This window comes from Microcebus murinus, chromosome 5 (assembly GCF_040939455.1).
Source record: "Microcebus murinus isolate Inina chromosome 5, M.murinus_Inina_mat1.0, whole genome shotgun sequence".
Lineage (NCBI taxonomy): Eukaryota > Metazoa > Chordata > Mammalia > Primates > Cheirogaleidae > Microcebus > Microcebus murinus.
In genome coordinates, this window is record NC_134108.1 from 33,666,863 (window position 1) to 33,692,364 (window position 25,502).

General features: G+C 33.7%; 1 protein-coding gene across 3 annotated transcripts in view; it reads left to right on the forward strand.

Moving 5' to 3' along the window:
- The window catches only part of THEMIS (thymocyte selection associated), a 168,415-nt gene that overhangs the window by 50,624 nt on the left and 92,289 nt on the right, over positions 1–25,502 (forward strand). For all 3 annotated transcript variants that reach the window (XM_012736554.2, XM_076002978.1, XM_076002979.1), the window contains exons 3-4: positions 12,669–13,127; positions 23,423–24,471. In XM_012736554.2, coding sequence (XP_012592008.1) covers positions 12,669–13,127; positions 23,423–24,471 — 1,508 coding nt within the window. The remainder of the gene's footprint in view (positions 1–12,668; positions 13,128–23,422; positions 24,472–25,502) is intronic.

Genomic DNA, 25,502 nt, shown 5'->3' on the forward strand with positions numbered 1-25,502 from the left:
ACAGCTTTATTAAAATATAATTTTATACAATAACATTCACCTGTTTAGAGAATACAATTCGATGGGTTTTAGTATCCCTATCCCAGTTTTTTAGCAACATAAAATTTGAAACCTTCAGAACCCTAGAATATGGCAGGCCCTGGCAGATGTAGCAGAGGGTCACGCTGTTTAGACTTATTTAACACCAGCCTAGAATTTTGAGTAAATAAATATGGCCAGAAATAAATGAATCAGAAAACTTTTAGAAATGAGGTGATAATCATTATTTGCAAATAATAACATTATCCAGAAAAACTGATAGAATCAAGTGAAACACAAATTTGAAACTTGTTAAAATTAATAAGAAAACTTCATCAGATGACAGGATGAAAACAAATATATGAAACAAGTATATGTACATAAACATATATTTATACATAAGAATACATATAATCATAAATTCCCATTTATAATCATTTAGAATATGTAAGGATAACATATGACTTTAACTTTATTTACTTATTTGAAGAATATTATAAGAGTTTACTTAGTAGAAATAAAAAGACATTAAGCGTTTGAATCAGAAAGCTGAATATTGCAAATGTATCAACTGCATATGTATTATGTTCAACACAATGCTAAACATAATCCTGATGTTATAATCATAATTATTATTATGTTGGCTCTTGAAAAAGTAATTCTTAAGTATATTTGGGAGAAAAAATAAGTGAAAATATTCAAATACTTTAAATATAGAACAATGAGGAAGTACTTGTCTTGATAACATTAAAACATAAGATAGAGTCATAATAAATGGCACTTTATGTTACTTACAGAAAATCAAAAGCTGCATCAATAAATTACTTTAATAATAATGGTATTAATTGTTCTAGAGGCATCAGGGAAATGCTTTGACTTTGACTCTCGTGCCCATGTGCGTAGGCATTCACTTATTGCTTAGAGACAAATTTTAATATAGAGTATTACTTTCTATTTGATAAAGTTGTTTCTACATATCTAGGGTTAAAGGAAGAGCTATTTAGTTAATTGTTCTAGTATAGTTATCAATTTAGCAAGCAATAGATCCAGTTGAATCATCACCCTTATACCACATGGCCAAAGAAATTTGAAATAAATGAAAAAGTTATAGTTTAAGGAAAATTATCCTATGTCTGTATTTGAAACAACTTTTAGATTACAAATATAATGGAAAACCATAAAGAAACAATATATTTGATTACATAAAATGGAACTTTTTGTATATTGGAAATTAAAACAAAAAGGAAGAAAAGTTTAATAGCAAAGTGTGGAAAATGACTCAGTTTTAAAAAGACTAGATATCACTGAACTACTAAACCAAAAAAAAAATATTCTAGTAGAACACTAACAAGAAAATGGACAAAGGACAGAAGAAATTCAAATGGTTTATAATTACATAGAAATTAGTTTGCACTAACATAATAACAACTTTTCCACATATTTAATTAGCTGAGCTTTTGCAACTTTGATAATAAAGTTGGGAAAGATATTGTCAAATGGTTACTACTCTCAAACCCAGCTGAAGAGTGTATAGATTGTTGTAATCTTTCTGAAAATACATTTGATAATAGATTGAGTATCCTCTCTGAAGATGCATTTGATATATTTAAAGTGCCATCTGCAAATATTTATTTTATGCATGTGCGGAGGTAATGATTGAATATCCTTATGCACTTATGTCTTGGTTCTGCAATCCTGAAACCAGCACTGTGCTGAGAAAAGAGCCTTTATAGAGTGTAAGGTTTTAACTCAGTGCTTCCACTTGCCAGATTTAACTATAAAGATATAATCATTTTAGAATTATTTGGAATAGCAAAATAATAGAATCAACCTCAATGCCCAACAGTATGGAACAAGATTGTTTATATTTCTTAGAATGTATTATTCAGCCATTAAAAATCATATTTTTCAAAAACATTTTAAAGCATGAGGTTTAATCATGGTTCAATGTTAAGTGAAGCCATTAGGATGCAAATGAATGTGTATGGTAAAGTTTCAATGTTTCAAACATTTCTATCTCTGTGTATGTATCAAGAGTGAAAAAAAATGCCAAAATTTTTAAAGAGGCTATTTCAGTCTAGTGGGAATATGAGTAATTTAAATTTTATTTTAAATATATTACATTTTTATAGAGGATATATATGCATACTACACACACACACACACACACACACACACACACAAAAAAAAAATTTAGTCTGAGTTCCTTGATGTGTTTTACTACTTCTATTTATCAGTTTCTTCATCTATAAAGTATAAAAACATTAATATTATTTATCTCATGAAATTAGTCTGAGAATTAAATAAATTAAAAGAAGTGGTTATTAAGTGCTTGCTACAAACCTTGGCACATAATAAGTACTCAGTGATTGTTAACTACTGTTATTTTCATTATTATTGTGTTTTTTAAAATTAGAGGGGCTGTACCATTTCTTAAGCCCAGCATTAGTAGTAGGCCTTTAATGTTCTCTGTTCAGCTCTGGCCACCTTATTATTAAAGTAACTTATTTCTGCCTTTTTGGAGTAGCTGGTCTATTATTCTTAGTTTTGGGTGATGTGGTAAATTTTCTTCTTTTTATCTCACTTTGTGTCTTTTTTTGAATACTTCACTGGGAAATCAGGGACAGCCATGTCTAGGGCTGCTAGATGGTCAATATGCAATCTCCTCTTAATCAGATACAAACTGTAGAAAACCCCAATTTATTTACCTCCAGTGTCTAAAGTGGTCAACAATAGCAAGCCCAGACCCTCTGGTCTTTCCTGGAAGCGACTGTCTGGGCCAATCTCCGAATAGATTTGAGGCAGTTCAATGGCGGTTACCTGCACCAGACCTCCCAATGCTCTGAAGTAGCTTATCTCAAAAGTGCTCCGGCACTCCTGCGGACCAGCCCCCAGGTCAGATCTTCCGTTAGGGGCCAGCAAGGTGCTTTCCAAATCAAATCCCATGGGACACTGGGTGAGCTAGCCAGTTCAAGAGCCCAATACTGATTTTAGGTGGGATTTTCAAATTCATGTCTTTGGAGTCAGTTTTTATTGCCTAGTAATATGGAACCAAAAGGATGTGCTTAGAGAGAAATTGTTCCTTTTTATATGCTGGTGAATTTAGAAAAAAAAAAAAAGTTCAGTTTTCTTTATCGTTCAAATCAAAATCTATTTAAATTCTAAGCTCTGACATTCATTTAAAACTTATGGCTACATCAGAAAATTATACCTCTTGCTAATTTGAATTTAATGTAAACTGATTTTTAATTGTTTTGTATAACCATGGGAAACAGATTTTTTTTGAACGCTGCATGGTAAAAATCAGCAAATATGTCAGACAAAGCACAACATTACAAGGAAACACCGCAGCATATGTTGACAGTTATAGAAGAATTGCTGCTGTTTTCACCCTTCACACCAGAATAATTTTTTCAATATTTACCTCCCATGTGCAGAGAGAGAAACATATGGGGCTTTACATAATCGTAAGCATAAACAGGTGGCTACTTAGGTGCATTTAATTTGCAGGCAACATCAATACTGAACAACACAATCAGCTCCACATGGCTCCCAAACTCTTTCTACTAACATTCCATTAGCAAAATTAAAATCATTAAAACAGAGAGAGGGTGTAGTCCTCCCTCCATTGGCTTCGACCACCTTTCAGAGTCATGAATAAAACACATTTTTAAAAATGCCTTGGCATTTTGCTGTTTCTTTTGTTCAAGGGAACTTTTAAAACTGTGTATAATGTATACCTTGTGAATACACGCAGCACAGTATCTGCATGTGAAATGTGTTTCCATCTTTTATTCTCCCTATAATCTGCTCATTATGGGCATAAAATTATAGTGGCTAAATTCTAAGCAATTTATCAAAGCATGAGATCAGACAAACTCCTGAAAGCAACCTGGAAATATTTCCCCAAAGGCAGTCCACCTTCAGAGGTCACCTGAGGCTCATTTCCATATTCAAACATGCTGGTGAGATCTGTGCAAATTATCATTGCTGGAAATTTTTGCTCAATCTGTGCCAGATTCTTAGCTGTGGATTCTATATATTTATTACCTCTAATTTGATCTAGACTAGAATATCTGGTTTATCTTCTTTGGCACTGAACTTAATAGGTATTAATTTTTCTGACCTTATGATGTAGGCGATAATAATCTTTCTCATTTTAGGACAAAGGAAATTATAGCCCTGAGAGTATAAATTCTTAAGTTTACATGTTAAGGAAGTGGCTGAGGCCAGAATTAAAGCCCAGGCTGTCAGAATCAACAATCTATCCTCTTAAGCACTCCACTTTACTGTTGGGGTAACTATGTTCCACCTACCCTGAAAAGTCTACTGCCCAAAGTCACTGAGGGGCCAGTAGTAGTAAGTCTGTGGTATATTGAAGATCCTGCCAACAACACTTAGTGAGAGATTTTGGGATGCCTGAGGTCTGTGGAGGTTCTTTCCAGCCCTGATGCCTCAATGTGTCTTCCCATAACACAAGGGGCAGTGCCCTGCAGAACTGGTGAGCATCCAGGGAGCTGTTGTCACCAAGGTTGATGAGAATAAGTTTCCCACATTCTCTCTTTTCATCCTACGTCTATTACTTATCCTTACTGCTTAGGAGAGGGAAAGTTTTGATATGAGCAAGTATGTATGATACATTAATAAATAAGTTCTAATTATAGCAGCTATAGGCATAGATATCAGGTTACATCATTTGATTTCAAGAGTTAACATTGTTAAATGTAAATTATTTGTTAAATATCCCAAACAGATATTGTAGTCACTCTTTTCAAGGAATTTAAATGTTATTGAGAAAGAGGTGTTTATGTTTTTCCCCCATCCAACGGTGGAACCAAAGAGGTAAAAATGAATTGAAACATTTTATGATATATTATTTTATGTGAAGGTGAAAGAACTATTAGAAACTATTACTAGCTATTGCAGATCATTCCAATTCAATTATTAATATTAATATAAATACACTTAAATGTAGGAATTGTACAGCCTCACTTAGTCTCATCTAACATTTAAGAAACTTGATCACCATCTTTGACCTATCTTCTTTCTTCTCAAATATTCAGCTAAATTACTATGTACCATTTTCTTATCACAAACTTTGACTTTGCTAACATTCCTTATTTTTGCTGTTGATAATTCTCCTATGAAGATTGTTGGAGTCACTCTTTAGTTGATAATGTTTAATGATCTTATAACTGACTCAGAAATCTGAAGAATTTTCTCACACTTTGGACATTATTATTATTGTATGTTCTAATACTTTGCTTGAGAATTTTGAGTTTTTTGCTCTGATATGGCATTTCAATGCACACCATTTCAGTATGATGTTGAATAAAGAAACTTGAACTAGAATTAATAATGAAACACTGGATTTGGTGTAGTCTTGAAGAGGATTGCCTTGTAGAATATACTGACCTAAGAGTTGTCTTGGTAATGTAACAGAATGATAGAAAATCCACAAGAAACATGTGAAATGAGAAATCCATATAGGTAAATATATAATAACAAGTGTGTTTAGGAATCTGATTGCAGAACAAAGGGTAGGTTTTCAAAAGGCAGAGGCACACTCACAAAAATAAGAGACACTTTTACTGATAGACAAAGCACATGATCAGAAAGACAGCAGCATGATTTGTCACTTACCTGAGTCCATTAGACATTTTTGAACATACATCTCAAATGTATTTATTTAAAATCATTTAAATAAATATATTTATAATATATAATAATATTTAATAATACATTTAAATAAATAATAATAATAAAATAATAAATAAATAATGATAAAATAATAAATACATTTAAATAAATAAATATATTTATTTAAATAAATGTATTTATTTAAAATGTATGTATGTATTTATTTAAAATTGTATGTGCCTGTTTGTGTGTATTTGACTTATTTTTACCTGTATCTCAAGGGCAAATTTCTTTATAATGATAGTGGATATAAATCCATATTTTGATAACTTTAAAGTGTTAGAGAAGTTTCTGCCAATTTTTGTGTTTCATTAGGCTAGGGTATCATTATTTTATCTCATAATATATGGCTGGAGAAAAGCTTAGGTGGGAGGAGAAATGTTAACTTTTGTCAATTTTTTTGTTGTTGTTCACTTGTATTTATTTATTTATTTTTAATTTACTTTTTATAGTGACAAAAAATTCATATATAATTTATCATGTTTACCATTTTTAAGTGTACAGTTCAGTGATCATAAATACATTTATAGTCCTTTTTTTCCCTTCATCCACCACCTCCCCTTCCTGGCTGCTGCTAACCACCAATCTCTGTATCTTCATGAGATCCACTTTGTTTGCTCCCACATATGAGTGGGAACATGCGACATTTGTCTTTCTGTGCCTGGCTCCTTTCACTTAACATAATGACCTCTACTTCCATCCATGTTGCTGCATCACTTATATTTATATTAGTTTTTATTTTCAATACATGTTTTTTTTTTTTTTGCAAGAAATGTTTAAAGGTATTTATCCATTTTATGAGGGTTACTTTATTTAAAAACTATGGCAATATATTCTGGAAGCACACTGAAATGTGGCCAAGTGACCTGCAGCACACACCACAAAGTACATGAACTTGTGTAGGCAGCACTGTTGACCCTCACCTCATGCAATTCCCAGGCTCTCTCAGAGGCCTCACCTTTACCCAGAGGCAGGTGGCTATCTGACATGTGAATAGATGAGACTCATGTCAATCAATGTCTTAAATGTTAGTGAAGTTCGCTTTCTCAGTTGTTAGATTTAAAAAGTTCTGTGTCTTCCTGTACCCAAAAGGATGGGGGACACGCACTTTGGAACTATCTCTGTTAGCTTATGAAAGACTGGACAAACAATTTATGATTTGCAATAATAATGAAAGGTTGAAATTTTTGTATAACTCAAAAACCTACTCTATCTCTTGTATTTCTGATGATAGAAAATTTATGGCTTCCTTTTAAAATTTCATGTCCTTATCTATGAAATGTTTGTGTTTACTTGTGTTTTGTTAATATGAGCTACTTCATATTGTCATTTTGAAAATGAAATTGCATCATACATGTAAATTGCCAGCACATTCAAAACTGCTAATAGTTTAATAATCCTAATTTTCATGATATGAGAAAAGGATGAGAATTAGTTGCTAACGTTCAAGTTTTCTGATCTCAGAGATGGAGGAAATAGTTTTGGTTGAACTTGAGAAATAGTTAGACTTGGAATAAAAGATTGTGAAATCTTCACTATGATCTTATACTAATTGTGATATACTCTTGGAGAATTGTGAAAATTACTCCTATTTGGGTGGAAATTGAGGAAGGAAAAAGGAAAAAGTAGAAAAAATCTGATAAGCATAAATTCTACACAGTGAACCAGGAGATTATTGCTGCTCTTCTCACACTAGGGCAACTGGGGAAGGTTGATCCATGTGAAGGGAGGGCCAGCTGCTGAGACCCATAAATGTGTTTTGTGAACCGAGATAAACATGGTATTCTCATGAGTAACATTCTTGTAAGTCATACATGTAACAGGCAGGCAGCCTGGCTTGGTGGCAAGGTGCAAGACTTGGATGTCAAAGCTCTTATTTCAGATTCTAGAGCCATGAGTACAAGATGTACAAATCGTGAGCATTTTCACATCCCCCAGTAATATTTATTTTACTGTCCTCAAAAGATTATTTCAAGGATAAATGATGCATCTGAAAAAAATTATTCAAACGTAAATTTCTAAACAAATTTCAGTTGTTACTGTTATTATTAATAGTAATGATTGCAAATCATTAAGAATTGGTTAAAAATATAAACTCTCCCAAAACCTAAGATTCAGGGAGGAGATTCAAAAGATTAAATTCACTTATTGACTAATTTTTTTTTTTTTTTTTTTGAGACAGAGTCTCGCTTTGTTGCCCAGGCTAGAGTGAGTGCCGTGGCGTCAGGCTAGCTCACAGCAACCTCAAACTCCTGGGCTCGAATGATCCTTCTGCCTCAGCCTCCCGAGTAGCTGGGACTACAGGCATGCGCCACCATGCCCGGCTAATTTTTTATATACATATCAGTTGGCCAATTAATTTCTTTCTATTTATAGTAGAGACGGGGTCTCGCTCTTGCTCAGGCTGGTTTTGAACTCCTGACCTCGAGCAATCCGCCCGCCTCGGCCTCCCAGAGAGCCAGGATTACAGGCGTGAGCCACCACGCCCGGCCACTTATTGACTAATTTTTAATAGCTCAATTTACTGTATTTCCTTATAATTTTTATTTCTTAAATGACATGTTTCTTATGAACAATTTCTACTAACTTAGAAATAACAATAAAATCCATTTTAAGAACTAATAATCCAAGGTGGAGACAGAAATCTATTTTCTTTCTGTCTTCTAACTTATTTTATAAGGATTATATATTGGCTTATTTTATAATAAGTCTCATGATTACTCAGCTCCTGAAATGTGTTTTGTTTTTCTTTGAAAGAATAATAAAGCATACTTTTCCCAGCATAAAACTATTATACTCTTTGTGAAAAAGATAGAGGAAACACTGGTCAAATTTATAGCTGATCAGTCCTGATGGTGCTTTAGTTTATATTTAACTTCCTTCATTTGTGAAATTGAAGTTCCAATATGACATCATATTTAATTTTTAAAAATGCCCTGGTTTTTATGGTATTAAATAGCTGTTTTTAAGGAGGGACTCTTTGGATTGGCTGCAATAGTATAAGATGAGATAAGTTAATCAAATATTTTTTTCTATGTTCTGCCACTTCGTATGCTAAACTGTGCACTTCATCATCTTCTAAGGGAAAGCATACAGATCCATAGACACATTTTTCTCACAACAGAGACATACAACAAGACAGCTCCGAGTAGTGTGATTAACTTGAAATAATGGTGGCCCTTAGGGTTTTAGGCTTTCCCTACTTCATAATATTTTAGGTCTGTTATTACCGTAGGTGAACTTTATTCCCCAAGAAAGATGATGCTGAATTAATTCTTCTGTGACTTATGTCATCAATATCGAAATAAAACTATGTGTCTCTACCTTTTATGAGATTCTAGGTAGCTATTTTTTAAAAGTTTATTTCACAAAAACTGCTGAATTTTCTATACCCTGATAATGATTGTGGACGCTTGGAAATAAATCTTCATGTACAGACAAATGAGATTAAACACGCAGGCACACACACACACACACACACACACACACACACACATGCACATGCACACAAATTCATTTACTATTGGCAAATTCAAGAACAGTATTTTATTGGATTTTCCCTCATACAAGACATAATAAAATAAGAAATTCCTCGAAAGTAAATGTTTCTTTTCCTTACTGTCTTCAAGCACACCATACAGTGGATGAGCACTTCAATTTCTTAAAGTTTCCAGGACAGATTGCACATGCTATTTTACTCATTCCTTATCAGGACTCACACTTTTTCAGGAAGTTTATGTCTAAAAATCACCTAGATTCCTTTTCTTGTGTGTGTGACCAAAAAAAAATTTAAAAACAACTGATCAGAAGAAGTCTTTGTACAATAACCCAAAAATATATAAATAAGACAATACAATCTGATTAATAATGATTTGATGTATGGATGAATTTAATTGGAATACATTTGTTAAGTAAACTAATGATTTTCTAAGTTATATCATTTTAGTAAGTTTTTAAAATATACTGTTTCCTTAGAGCATGCTAATGTATAATATTTCCTATTAATTTGCTTTGAGTTAAGAAGGCAATTAACTAATTTTTCTTTGTTCTTATTTTCTCTGGAATTTATTAAAATCTATTTAATAACTAAATCCTGAAAGTGATATAAGGCAGATGTGCCCATAAAATATAAATAAAATAATTCAAACAGGACAACCACTTAAGTATGCAATTATAAAAAGCTATACTTAAACAGTAAAAAATTCATTGTAATAGTGATTATCCTGATAGAATTAGAGATAACATTCAAATAGTGAAATTAGTGAAATAATGAAAATAATGAGCTTTTCTGATGGAAAAATTAGAGATATATTGAGAAGATAAGAGAAGAAAGATCAATATATTATCAAGCATAGTCAATTCAGAACAGCTATATAACATGGCATTTTCAAGGAGGATTATGAGGAACACTAATATACTATGATATATTATATTGTGACTTATTAATATGTGTTTTCTTCAAGAGTTTTAAAATCAAAGAAATTTGGGAAATTCTGCATGTCATATTTTCCCTCTGAAGAGTTTCAATGCATCTAAAGTTTCTGAGATATCTTATATTAACTGGGACTTTGCAGATATTTTTTCCTTGTGGTAAAATATACATAACATAAAATTTAACATTTTAAATGTACAATTCGGTGGCATTCAGTACATTTGTGACATTGCACAACCATCACCACTATCTAATTCCAACCGTGCAGCTTTTTAATCATTAATGAAATAATGGTGGCCCTTAGGGTTTTAGGCTTTCCCTACTTCATAATATGTTAGGTCTGTTATTACCGTAGGTGAATTTTTGACCATGAATCTGTTTCCTTCTGGACTATCTTTTAATTTTGGTTTATCTACAGAATATATTCATAGAAAAACTCATCAAATCCAATCATCTATTTTAAAACTAAAAAAATTAAAAATGTGATTTTGAGAGATTAAATGCCTTGCTTGGGATCACACAGGTAGTTGGGACAGAGCCAGTATCTCATTCAGATTTCCCATTTCCAAGAATGCAGCTTTTCCTATTTCAAGGTACTTTTCCCTTGTTTCCTTTGTGTTGCCTGGTCTGATGATACAGTAAGCTATTTTTCAATGTGTTAAAATTTTACCTAGAAGAACTCAGGATTAAAACAAGTATCTCTAATCTTTACAAAGAAATAGTACTTTTTAAGATTTAAACTTTTTGTAGCACTTGTTTATTTCATTTCTTAATCATTAGTAAGGTTGAGTTGGTAGGTATCTTGCTATATGCTTACATGGCAATTGGAATTTTTTCTGAGTTATCTCCTCTTATTCTTTGCTCATTTTTTACTTTTTAAAAAATTTCAAAATATTAAGGGGGTACAAATGTTGTTGTTATATGGATAGCTTTTGTAATGCTTGAGTGAGGGCTGTAAGTGTGCCTATCTCCTGAATAGTGTTCCCTGTAACCATTAGGTAGATTTATGCCTCTCTCCTTCTCCCCACCCCTCTGCTTGATTTTCAAGGACTTTTACTTTCCACTGCACACATGTGTGCCTATCTGTTAGGTCTAATTTATTAGAGTACACATGGTATTTGCTTTTTCATTCTTGAGATGCTTCACCTAGGATAATGATCTCCAGTTTCATCCAAATCGCTGCAAAGGCATTAGCTAATTCTTTTTTATGGCTAAGTAGTACTCCATGGTATATAGACTACACTTTTTTTTTTTTTTTTGAGACAGACTCTCGTATTGTTGCCCAGGGTAGAGTCAGTGCTGTGCTGTCAGCCTAGCCACCTCAAGGTTTGAGGTCAGCCACCTCAAACTCCTGACCTCAAGTGATCCTCCTACCTCAACCTCCGACAATACTAGGATTATAGGCATGAACCACTGCACCTGGCCAATATATATATATACCACATTTTGTTACTCTATTCATGAATTGATGGGCACTTGGGTAGATTCCACATCTTTGAGATTGTGAATTGTGCTGCAATAAGCATTCTAGTGCAGGCGTCTTTTTGACAAAATGACTTCTTTTCCTTTGGGTAGATACCCAGTAATGGGATTGCTGGATCGAATGGTAGGTCTACTGTTAGTTTTTTGAGAAATCTCCATATTGTCTTCTATAAAGGTTGTACTAATTTGCAGTCCCACCAACAGTGTATAAACATTCCTTTCTCTCTGCATTCATGCCAACATTTTCTTTATTGGACTTTTTAATAAAAGCAATTCTAACAGGGATAAGGTAATATCTCATAGTATTTTTAATTTGCATTTCCCTGATGATTACTGATGTAGAACATTTTGTCATGTGTTTGTTGGCCATTTGTCTATCTTCTTTTGAAAAAGTTCTGTTCATGTCTTTTGGCCACTTTTTAATGTTTTTGTTTTTGTTTTTTTTTTTTTTTTGCTGATTTGTTTGAGTTATTTGTAGATTCTTGATATTAGCCCTTTATTGGATGTATAGTTGGTGCATATTTTCTCCCATTCTGTAGGTTGTCTGTTTGCTCTGTTGATTTTTTCTTTTGCTGGGCAGAAGCTTTTTAATTTAATCAAGCTCCATTTATTTATTTTTGTTGTTGCTGTGATTGCCATTGGGGTCTATTTCATAAATTTTTTGCCTAGGCCAATATCTAGAAGAGTTTTCCCCACATTTTCTTTTAGAATTCTTATGGTTTCATGCTTTATTTTTCAGTCTTTTGTCCATCTTGAATTAAGTTTTGTGAGTGGTGAGAAATAGGGGTCCTGTTTCATTTTTCTGCATGTCGTTAATCCAATTTTCCCAGCACCATTTATTGAATAGGGGAGAACAGTGCTTTTAAAAGCTACACAATTGGTTGATAGGGTACTTCTGGGTGGTAAAAGAAAAAAAAATAATAAAAATAAAAGGAAAAAAAAAGCTACACAATACTTGTTTTATTACAGTATCATTGTGATTTTATTATGAGAACTGTTATTGTAAGAACTCTAATTCGCACAATTCTGTTCTTAGGTCTTTTTAAGATTGTGGCTGATAAAACTCCATACCTTACTATGGAAGAAATTACAAGGACCATTCATATTGGAACAAGTAGACTAGGGCATCCTTGCTTCTATCATCAGAAGGATATAAAACTACAGAATCTCATCATAAAGCAGGGGGAGCAAATCATGCTCAACTCAGTTGAAGAGATCGATGGAGAAATAAGGGTGAACTGTGGAGTAGTAAGGAATCATCAAAATCACTCATTTACTCTGCCTTTGTCACAAGAAGGAGAATTCTATGAGTGTGAAGATGAACATATTTACACGCTGAAGGAGATTGTCGAATGGAAGATTCCCAAGAACAGAACACGAACTGTGAAACTTACAGATTTTTCAAATAAATGGGACTCAACAAATCCATTCCCTAAAGACTTTTGTGGTACTCTGATTCTCAAGCCTGTTTATGAAATTCAAGGTGTGATGAAATGTGAGTATCCACTGAGAATGATGGTCTATGATCACAAGCTTTGTGGGGTTTGGAATAGAGAAAAGTTTTTAGGACCTGAAAAATGGGTCTCTGTCCCTATTTTATCTAAGCCTCTGAGAGTTAGAGTCCTTATCTATCAATTAGCAAACCACATGTCTATTGCAAGAATCAAATTGAATAATGTATATCCAGGTATATTGTAAACTGGTGCTATCCAAATGTAAGATGCTATAACTATTAGGTACAGACAGATTAAAATACTAATTCATTTTTATGACTGCCTGTTAAAACATGATTTTAAAAGAGCTCCTTTTTAGAATAGAGCATATTTGGTTAGAATGAGTCTGTCTTGTATGGAGTTGGTCAAAAAAGAGGTAAGAATGCAAAGTTTCCTTGATTTTTTCCTTTACTCCTATTTTTATGACAACCTTTTTTTTTTTCTCAACCACCCATCACTGGTTATAAATCTCTATTAGTTCAGAGTCCCTCTGCCTTAAGGGAAAATGATATCATAAATTAGTTTATACATAGGTGTGCTTTAATGTGCTATTTTCATAGCATTATTTGCAGTTTGAAATAGAAATATTTAGAGAGAGGTTCATTGCCCCAAAAGGTACTAATACTTTGAATTTTCAAGATTCTGGCTTGAAATATATACTAAGAGTTTGAAATTTGTCCTAAGGGCAAATCAATAAAGGGCTTTAACCTGAGAGGAACAAGGACAGAGGAGTGTAGTGAGGCCAGTTGGGTCTCTGTGGCAGGGTACTGGAGGTTAGTACAGTAGAGATACCAGTGGGAAAGACACTGAATTGTAATTGGGCTTAATGGGTATTTAAGAAGTACAATCAGCAGAATTTGGAGGTCTACTGGAAGGAGAAAAAAGTCAACCTGATTTCTGGTTTGATCTACCAGTTGGATAGAGGTATAGTTTATTAAATATAAACATCAGAAGAGCAAAGGATATTAACAGATACTGTTTCGGTAGATTTGTTTTCTGCTAACCAAGACCCTGAAAAAAGTCTGTGTTTAATTTATTCGGAATCTTTAATTTCCTAGGGATTATTTTGAACATTGGTTCTTATTACATAACAATTTCAGGAAAGATGCTGTATGGGACTGGCTTTCGTACATACTCACAGCAGAATAGTCCCTGAAAATATAGGATGGATATCCACCACAGATACCTAACTTAAAAAATTCTTGTTGTAGGTATTTTTTTTTCCTAAATATAAAATGTATACCCTGTTTTGAATCCACTCTGGACTTGTTTTTTATTATTCTTTCTTAAACTGAAGATTCAAACTTGCCTGAACTCAAGAGATGTTGCTAAATTGCTTTCCACAGGCCTCGAGTGTCAGGCGCAGTGCAAATCCTTCTTGGCTCAATCCTCCCTTTCTAAAGTGATAAGAAAAAGAGTAGGTCTGAGCAGGGGGTAGGAAGTTTTATAGAAATCTTAGGGGAAAGAGCAAGATGAAAAAAGATCAAGAACTACAAGAAACTATGAAATATTGATTTGCTATAAAGAGAACATAGTAAATAAGTAGAGACAACAGAGAATATAAGATAATCTCCTCCTATTACTATTGTTGAATATGTTATTATAGGAAAATTTAGTCTCTATAAAAATGAAAAGTATCATTAAGTATTGAAATGAAATACTTGCTACTGGAAACTTTTGGCCAAAGTCTCTGTAATAGGCCTAAAACCCCACGAACCTGCATCACACATTTAATAATTTTTCAAAAATTATCCCTCTCTGGAAAATAGATATAAATAACAGTATAAACCTCTAACTGCTAGTGTTATGTAAGTCATTTCATGATGTATTTCAGCTTTTCACAGGAAGCTAAAATTCATATTACCATAGTAAATGGAATGCATAATATTTGCACGTGGAAAATTGAGTCAGTTATTTAAATTTGCTTCAACAAGCTAGAGGTCTTGACCATTAAAACTTGTTAAATAGTGTTATGTTTTGACTTATAGGTTGACAATAATTTTTTCAGTAACTGAAAATTTCAGAGTTGTACAGTTCCCTTTCCTCTTAGAAGAAAACCTCAATGCCTTACAAAATTTGGGGATATGTTTTTTTTGATCAGATATATAAAACATCATTTCATTTTATAAGCAGAAGACATCACACAAGTGAAAAATAGTATCAAAAATGTAGTATCTGAATATTCTATAATAGAGATAAAAGGATAGTGGAAAAAACACTTTTGTCTTTAATATTTAATATTCTGAGACTTCTTTTTCTCATTTAATTTTAAAAAATAGTTTCAATATTTATCAAAGTCAAAAAAGTCAAATAGTAGTAAAAAACTATAACGAAGTAATCAGTAAACCTTGTCCCCTTGACACAAGGACCAAATTTTCTTCATAGTTTGTTATTCTAAGGCAATGCCTTTAAATAGCTTCCCCCTGCTTTTTGGCACATTTCCAAATAATAAAGAAATATTGCTATTTTTCAAGTCATTGACTTTAGATAATAACTTCTGACTTCTACATACGGCAATGAAGACTTAATACTTTTATATTCTTGCTTCCCCTTCCCCATTCCCTCAGTATATGGTAAGTCATGGTTAAGCATTGCTATTTTCATCATTGTAACAATTTGCTGCTCAAGTAAGTGGTGTATAATTCCATTTCTGCCTAACTGTTTCTCTGTTATGATGACTCTATTGTTTTCTTTGCTTGGTTTTCTTCAGTTCTCCCTAAGTCTTAGAATATTTTCCAACATCTCTGTAATAAAAAGCTACTCAATACAATTTTCCACAGAGCCCAAACTTTCGAGAATCTGCCTTTTCTGTTATTTTTTTTTTTCCTAAAGGTATTCCTCCTAGAATTCTCCATTTTCATGTTACATACAGTCTGAATTTATTGTTGTCTGGACCGACCACATAGGTACTGTCCTGGGGCTTCCTTCTAAAATCATCCTGGTGGTTCCCTTCTGACTTGCTTCTGTGCTGCCTAGCCGTTTCTGGAATCGAATATTTAGCTATTTCCAGAATCTAATAACTAACTCCCTCTTTCTTGATTTTCTTCTAATTTTGATGGTTCTATTCCCTGCTTGTTTCCCAAGAAAGATGCATAGGATATTAAATTAATTAACTAGAGAAGTTACACATTTGAAAAATATTCTACGTGCTCATAAGATTGATAGTTTGGCTACTTGTAGAATTCCAGGTTGAAGATAATTTCCCCCAGAATTTTGAAAGCTTTGCTTCTTTATCTTCTATCTTCCAGCATTGTCTTTGCAGCATTATACATGGTATTGTGAAGTTTCACAGGAATGTGTTCTGTGGTGGGTCTGTCCTTTCATTACTATGGCAGTTTTCAATCTGGAAATTTAGTTCTTCATTTCTTGAATAATTGCTTTGATTATGTCCTCTCAATTATATTTTCTCTTCTCTCTTTAACACCTAATCTCATATTGAAGCTCTCATACTGATCTTCTATGACTTTTTTCTTTTCTATTTTATGTCTCCTTGTGTTTGGTTTACCTTCAGGGAAAATTTCTTAACCATATCTCCAACTGTTTTAATGAATTTTTAATTTCAGCTATGATATTTTTAATTTCCAAGAGTTATTTCTTATATCATTTTAAATAGTTCACTCTGTTCTTGTTTTTAAAATGTAATATCTCATCTCTCTGAGAATATCTTTGAATTTTTTTAAAAGTTTTCTATTGTTCCCAGCATTTGTCTCCCTCCTTTGGAATTCTTTTTTTTATTTAAGTTTTGGTCTGCCATTTTTTTTCAATGTTTTTATCAAACGCCTGGAGACTATTTGCCATTTGTTCACATTTACATGAGAGGCACTCTTTCTTTTTAACTTACAAGTGAAGTACTATTTATATACAAGTTTTGTATTTGTGAATTTTAGGTTTCATCATGCCAGCTCCTTTACTGGGGCATTCTCTAAATTCGGGTTCTTTGAGTTTTCCTGCTGGGACTTGTTCAGTTTCACACAAGAAGATTCTTCTTGATATTTTCTGGAGATTAGGAAGCTATTGGAGCTGTGTGTGGAAGGAGCTGAGGCTCTCACCATTCCCCCTACAGATTTACAGTTAACTCCTTTGCTTTTAGTCTCATCCTTCTCTTGCTCACCTGTGCCCATGTTCCCCGATTCTGAGGTCCTGTATACACTGCTGCAGAGAGAGGTGGAAGGGGTGGTCACCCTTCCTCCATAGATTAGAATGGAGACCTGGGTTTAACCATGCTTCAGACATTCAAATCATCCCTGCGTTTTTTACCCCCTACCTTCACTTAAATTTTCAGAGGGGACTCATGTCTCCAATTCCTACGCCTTCTTGTCCAATGGGGGCAAGAAAGTCTCATTTTCATTGGATTCTGCCTCTTTAGGCAAATAAGCATTCCTTTTTCTACTCTGTGAAGTCATTTACCATTCTTCCATCTAATTTCTGTCTTTGATTAGATTAAGGATTACAGATGTCTTTTACATTCATTGAAGCTTTTTTTCCCTTTCTTTTTTGTCTTTTTACCCTTATGGCAGATTTGAGGGACAATAGCTTTGGAAAGGTATATATTTCACCCATAAACCTCACTACTTACTTAAATAAATCCTACCCAGAGTTTTTACTGGACCTACTATAATCTCTCAAATGACTGGTTGCTAATACTGCTACATGACAACAAGTATAATTTATAAACTTAATATTTTTAGCAAAACATAATTTTCAGTAATTTATAAAAATATCAGAGTTAATTTTTATGTACTCATTTTTATCTTCTCAGTGCTTGAGACAGAATACATGTTCAATAAATATTCAGTAAATCAAGTAAATGAATGAATGAAGCAACTAAAGTATTCTTTATGCATATATATTTGTGTTGCACAGTACAAAGCTCCTATTTAGCTAACAAGAGGATTCATTTCACTCGCTATATCCAGATTTGTTTTTTTTTTTTTTTTTTTTGAGACAGAGTCTCACTTTGTTGCCCAGGCTAGAGTGAGTGCCGTGGCGTCAGCCTAGCTCACAGCAACCTCAAACTCCCGGGCTCGAGTGATCCTTCTGCCTCAGCCTCCCAGGTAGCTGGGAATACAGGCATGTGCCACCATGCCCGGCTAATTTTTTTTTTTTTTATATATATATCAGTTGGCCAATTAACTTCTTTCTATTTATAGTAGAGACGGGGTCTCGCTCTTGCTCAGGCTGGTTTTGAACTCCTGACCTTGAGCAATCCGCCCGCCTCGGCCTCCCAAGAGCTAGGATTACAGGCGTGAGCCACAGCGCCCGGCCCAGATTTGTTTTATTATGATGACATATTTATGGGTTCGATAGCTAAGGAGAATACTAACTTCATGACACCAATGTTGACATCACTTATATTCAAAAAACAGGTTTGATTTTTATTAATGATACTTTTCCTAATGCGTCCATGAAAATACTGTGACAACATGCTATTTAGAATCAGTGGATACTGTAGTCAGCTTCCATCTCATTCCTTTAGGCTGCTATGGTATTGTTAATAGAAATATCAAACAACAAGCAGAGGAAGGTACATATTTTCATTATGTATATATTTTTACATTACCAATTATTAATATTTTGTCAGTTCAGTATTCTTCAGAGAAACAGAATATGTATATTATATACAATATATATTACATTAAATATACCTAATTGCTATATTACTATGTATAATATTATTTATTGTTTATTTTAAGGGATTGGCTCATGCAAGTATGGGGGTTGATAAATTTTAAATCTGTAAGACAGTCTGGCAGGCTGGCAACTCAGGCATAAGTTAATGCTGCTGTCTTGAGCCAGCATTTTTTTTTTTTTTAGGAAAGCTCAGTTTTTGTTCTTAAGACTTACAACTGTTTGGATGAGGTCCACTCACATTATGGAGAATAACATGCTTTACCTAAAGCAACTGATTGTAGATGTTAACTACATCTACAAAATACCTTCACAGCAACACCTAGATTAGAGTTTAATTAAATAAGAAGATACTAGAAACTAGCCAACTTAACATCTAAAACTAACCATCACAAACGTCAGTGGAAAACATGTTGAAATCTGTCATCTAGTATAGAAAAATATTTGTTTGTTCACTTTCTTATATTTTATGAAATAAATGAAAATGTAAAAGACAAAGTAATGTTATAAATAAACTCATATCAAATGCAAGTATATTCATTTTAAGTGACTTTTGATTTCTCAATGAGGATTATGATGATTTTTCTTTTCTAATACAAAAGTTAGACAGCCCTCCAAAGGCAGCTTCTCTGTTTAGAAATATAAAAGGCAGAAGAGGCAGAAGAGAATCATCTACCAAAATGGACATTTACAGTATAGCTTCTCATAAGTTGAAATGAAGTTGAATAAATAAAAAACAAAATCACAGAATATCAAATAAAATTGAAATCTAATGGATAAACTGTAAATCAAACTTTAATTTAAAAGTATAGAACAAGGCAGAGCTCAGAAACCGTAACTAAGTCTAATAATGGCCCTTTAATAAAGAATATAATGCAGTACAAAAATGTAATCAGTTCATTGAGTAGTTGAGAGGTGGAGATGAAGCTTATGAAAGTACTTTTGAGAAAAATAAGTATAGTCCTGGAAATAGATGAGAAGGAAATCAAACTTAGAAAGTGAAAATGTCCAAAAAATATATAAATTATTATAATTATTAAATAACAACATAGGAGGCATTATATATTATTATTATAGACTTTGGGAGAAACTGTAGAGCTAGAATATACAAAACTTGTTTAGAAAAAAATATGTAGGAACAATCATCTTGCCTTCAAGATTAAATAAGACTGTTTTAGTGGATTTCCAACCTTATCTATTAATAATTTAGGTCTAATAGCAAAGGGTGGTGCTCCATTTGCTGAGTTGAGACTGACTGTTCTAGAATTGAATATTAAATATACAAGAAAACATATGTTGCTCCACACCAATCAAGCTTCAATGTAGTTCTTTATTTTCTATTTAAAGATGATTTTTAGTGGGGTCCTCAACATTCAAATGTAGTGAAGAGAATTGTTGCAGTGGGAAATGCAGAAAAACACCACATTATGATTAACACTCGCCCTACCCGTGAAGGGACTTTTCCTGAAAGAGCAGGCAGAAAGATAACGTTAAGTGAAATGACTCAGCAACATAGAGAGGAAACCAGTATTGCCTTTTTAGAGAAAATGGAATGGAAATTGTTTTGCAGAAACGCTCCCTTTGGATAACAGAAAACATACCCAGTGAAGATCATTCGTGTTCACCCAGAAATAAGTTTTGGAAAGTATAAACTAAGGTTTCAAAAGTATATATTGTTTTTACTTCAGTTTAGTTTGAAACAGGAAAACTTGTGATAAATACCTTTAGAAATGTTTCCCATACTCTCAGGTGTTGTCTTTTTATCTCTCTATCATTTTGAAATCAAAAAGCACTCTTTTGGACAATGACATTTTCTAATTTAGCTTATACTTTATAGCCTTTTTTAAGGGGAAAGGATTACATTTTTCCAATTGTAAAATAACAAATGCTTGTTTAAAGAATTTATAGTATGTGCAACACACACACACACACACACACACGACTAGAACTGGATATACCAAAATAAAAAGTTATAATGGTTTTTCCTCTTATGTTTTAAAATACTTTTTATAAAAGCATGTAACTTGTTATAAGAAAATAACACATAAGTGTTGGTTTCTTTCTCTATCCCTAGAAGAGATCCTTAGATATAATAATATTTGTCATAAAAATTAGTGAAACCTACTCCAGTTTAAAAACTTGATGATGTCGTTGCCAAATTCTAGATAACTTTAAACAAATATAAATTTTTATTTTTAACTTTTGACTATGGAAAACTTAGAATGTGAGTGAAAAATAAAGAGAATAGAATAAAAAATGAAAAGGGGTTTTATTTTAATGTATTAACACACACGAGAGAATAACATATAAAATTTAAAGTTTATGCTAAAATAAGTAGGCAGATTGAGTTGCCAGTAAATTGGATATCTGTGGGCTTCATAACAGTTAGTAGAGAAAGGTAGATTCTCTGACTTCAGCCTCTTCTCCGATTGAGTTATCAAATTAATCTGCCAAATTCCTAATGTTAATTTGGGTATTTTTTAATTGCAAACACTTTGGATCTCTTCCTGAAGTAGTTATACATTTCTCAGCCTGGCATTCAAAGGGTCAGTTTATCTTCATAGTCTTACTTTCAGCAGGTCTCCTGTCTGTCCCTGTGTTCTAATTTAAAATTTCAAGAAGCTGGATTACTTGTTATTTATTGACAATACTCAATTTCCACCCTTGTCATTGATTATGGTGTCCCTGCCATTTGGGATAGTCTCTCTCCTAGTCTGTCTGGGCCTGTAATCTTTTTCCATCCTTAAAGACTCATATTGTGGCTGAGACTTTCATAATATCTGTCTTTATCCCTATCCCCAAATTAGATGTGCTACTTCTTCCCTTCTATTTTTTGCTTACTGTAGTTTTAATTGAAACTTTTCCATGATACCATTTTCTTTTCTCTTGTAGCCTTTCAATTATACTATTAACAAACATTTTTTGTTGTTGGCCAAGAGTTTGCAATATACATTTACAACTAATGTACGTCCACTTTCAAATAACATAAATAACTTCTTGGCTAGTGCAGTTATCTTATATCAAAATATTCTCAATTCCTTCCTTTCATCTCTTATAACATTGCTGTCATTCATTTCACTTATCTGTGAGCTATAATCACCCAATATATTGCAAAAGTTAGGGTATGCTAAACTTTATAAAACAAATTGATTAAGGTAAGAAGTGTTCTTATAGTCCTCTTCTTTTTTTCTAAAAATTAAAAAATCTTTATAATTTTTATAGACCTTAAGCCTATAGGCAGTATAGGCAGTCATTGATTTTTAAGTTTTTTCTTTTAAAGAATATAAAATAATACTTTTCAATGCTATGCCTTCTTAAATTCTATAATTATATGGGATGTATGAGTAATCTGACACAAATGATAGAGTTGGGGTTTTCAGATGCTGTGTAAATAGTTAATAACATAGGTAATGTTTTATAAGAGGAAATTCTATCTTCAAAGTCTTCCAAATTTTTCATTTTCAAAAGCATAGAAGGAAGAAAGAATATTTATAGAAGGATGGCTGGAGATATTGGGAAAAAACACTGCATCATGAAAGTACTATAAAACTTATATTAGAAAATTATCAAGAAAATATAAACTATTATAAGATCCTGTTAGTATTAACACATAACTTTATTTTTAATTCAAGACCATTTATATGATACTATGTGGTGTAGTAGATGGAGAACAGATAAATAATTTCAGGACAATATTTTAAGTATCTCTGTAGTCCCAAAGGAAGACTCCTGGAGCAGGGGGTGCTTAGAATGAATACAGAGATTCATTAGTTCCCATGACATGTGAGGCAAAGAATCCTTCGATGAGCACCCACCAGCTCACACAGAGGCTCCTGTGTGGCTCCTCTGACTGTGACCCAACCTGCGCCACCCCTTCCCTGTCTGGGTATAACATAGCACCAGTGAAGAAAGAGACAACTTTGACATTGGAAAAAAATTGCATCTTGGTATTCATTTCCATATATTAATCTTAAGTCCCTTAGATCTCATGATTTTGCAATATTTTGTTATCCCACAGGATTGCATTTTGTATAAAGAATGTATGTCTTGGGACTTACACATGAAAGGTCTTTTTTAAAGTATGACAACTTTCTTCTATGATAATTTTACATATGAAGTCTGGACCGCAATGACATGACTTAAAATGATCTAACATTATAAACCATCACATATATACATTTCTATATGGTGTGCCAGGGATGCTGTTGGAAGAAAATATCACAGATCCTACTTACTCATGAGTGACTTTGCCAACCCCAGGAAGTGCTAGGAAATTCCTGTTGGCTGCTCAAATATGACTTTTCACACATACCCATACTCATGTACATTATATATGATAAAATTATAAATTTAAACACAAGGGTATTAACACTGGAATCAGGAGAGTGGTTACCCCTGGTTACCCCTCAACAGCAGTGAAGAGGCCATGATTTTGGTGAGGGTCATCGGGCTCCAGGGTACTAATTAATGTCTATTTCTTAAACTGAGTATGGACTTAACGGGTGCTGTGTTTTATATACAATCTCCGTGATCTTAAAATTTGAAAAAAAGAAATGTCACACGTAAGAGAAATGTTATATTATGTTCTGTCTATGGCACCAGAAAAGTATCTCACAGCAAACATTTCGGTGCATGAAATGTCATAGGCTTTTTTTCCTTTTCTTTTCAGTTCGAAAGGATATAGTCCGCATCCTCCCCAGTTTAGATGTTGAAGTCAAAGACATTACTGACTCTTATGATGCTAACTGGTTTCTTCAGCTGGTATCTACAGAAGATCTTTTTGAAATGACCAGTAAAGAGTTCCCCATAGTGGCTGAAGTCATAGAAGCACCTCAGGGAAGCCAGCTGCCCAGAAATATCTTACAGCCTGGGAAAACCATCGTAGTTCACAAAAAGTTCCAGGCATCAAGGATCTTAGCTTCCGAAATTAGAAGCAATTTCCCTAAAAGACACTTCTTGATCCCCACTAGCTATAAAGGCAAATTCAAGCGGCGACCTCGGGAGTTCCCAACGGCCTATGACCTAGAGATAGCTAAGAGTGAACAGGAGCCTCTTCACGTAGTGGCCACCAAAGCCTTTCATCCCCCTCATGACGAGCTGTCATCTGTATCTGTCGGGGACCAGTTTCTAGTGCATCACTCGGAGACTACGGAAGTCCTTTATGAGGGAATAAAAAAGGTGGTGAATGTTCTGGCCTGTGAAAAAATCCTCAAAAAGTCCTACGAGCCCGCACTGCTCCCTTTGTACATGGAAGGAGGTTTTGTAGAGGTGATTCATGATAAGAAACAGTACCAGATTTCCGAGCTCTGTAAACAGTTTCGCTTGCCCTTCAATGTCAAGGTGTCTGTGAGAGACCTTTCCATCGAAGAGGACATTTTGGCTGCTACACCAGGACTGCAGTTGGAGGAAGACATCACAGACTCTTACCTACTCATAAGCGACTTTGCCAACCCCAGGGAGTGCTGGGAAATCCCTGTTGGCCGCTTGAATATGACTGTTCAGTTAGTTAGTAATTTGTCTAGGGACACAGGATCATTTCTAGTCAGAACTCTGGTGGAAGAGATCACTGAAGAACAATATTACATGATGCGGAGATATGAAAGCTCTGTCTCACATCCCCCACCTCGCCCTCCCAAACATCCCTTGGTGGAGGATACAAAGTTAACCCTGCTAACCTCAGGAGAAGAAAGGACAGTGGATCTGCCTAAATCTCCTAAGGTAAGGCTATGATTTTGCAGTTTTTCTTCCAGAGGCAATTTGTTTCAAGTCTTTTCTGAGTTTTTTCTTTTCTTTTTTTTTTGCTTACTTTTCTTTATTTCATGCCATATCTGAAATGAGCCTTTCTGATGCACAGTAGATGAATGAACATCAACAGAGCGTAAGATACTGCAGCATTTCGTATTTTGATGCTTAACCAATAGATGTGCCATAAAGTTTATATGGAATTGGGAAGAGCAGGGATGACATTTGGATATGATGACCCAAATTGCTTTTTCAAGAGGTTTTGGTAATTAAGAATGTTTTATAAAGTGCTTCAGAAGCAAATCTCTTTGATTTTGAAAGTGCTGTTTTATTTTTTCTAGGTAGAATTATTTTAATACTTCATCCAGGAAATGAGCATACAATAAACTCCCTTCTTTTTTCGGGAGGGGTTGCTGGTAACATGCATCTATAACACATGTCTTCATTTTGTTTTATGTGCAGAAAGATGTAAAAATATCTTGGCAGAACTGTGCGTGAGAATGTGAGCATCTGCCCACATTCTGCTGATCTTAAAATTGTAATCTTTAACAGTTCTATTGCAAAACAAAATCAATAAAATTGCAGACAGTATGAGATCATTACAAAATCAACAACTCCATAACCACTCTAAAGATTTTTTGGGGTGGTTCAGCTTTATTTTTACTGGAGGGCTTTGCCTCTTGAAAACTGCCTGCTGGCTGGCTGCAAAGCACTTGCCCTTACACCATGATGTGTAGTGTAGGTCGTTTATCCAGCCGTGGTTCTATCCTGTGTGGAAGGAGAGCATTCTGGCCTGGCAGATGTTGTGCTTGCAGCTTAGGGAAACAAAGCAATTAGTAAAACAAAGAGAGGCTGTGTTTACTCTCTATGCTCAGGAATGATAGCAGAGCCATAGGCTTCAAGTATATGGATATGGAAATACTTATGGTTTTACATCTCAGAGATTGCATTCTGCTTGTATGCTGGAGAAACCGAGGAAGAATCTCCAAAGTCATCATTAGAAAAAG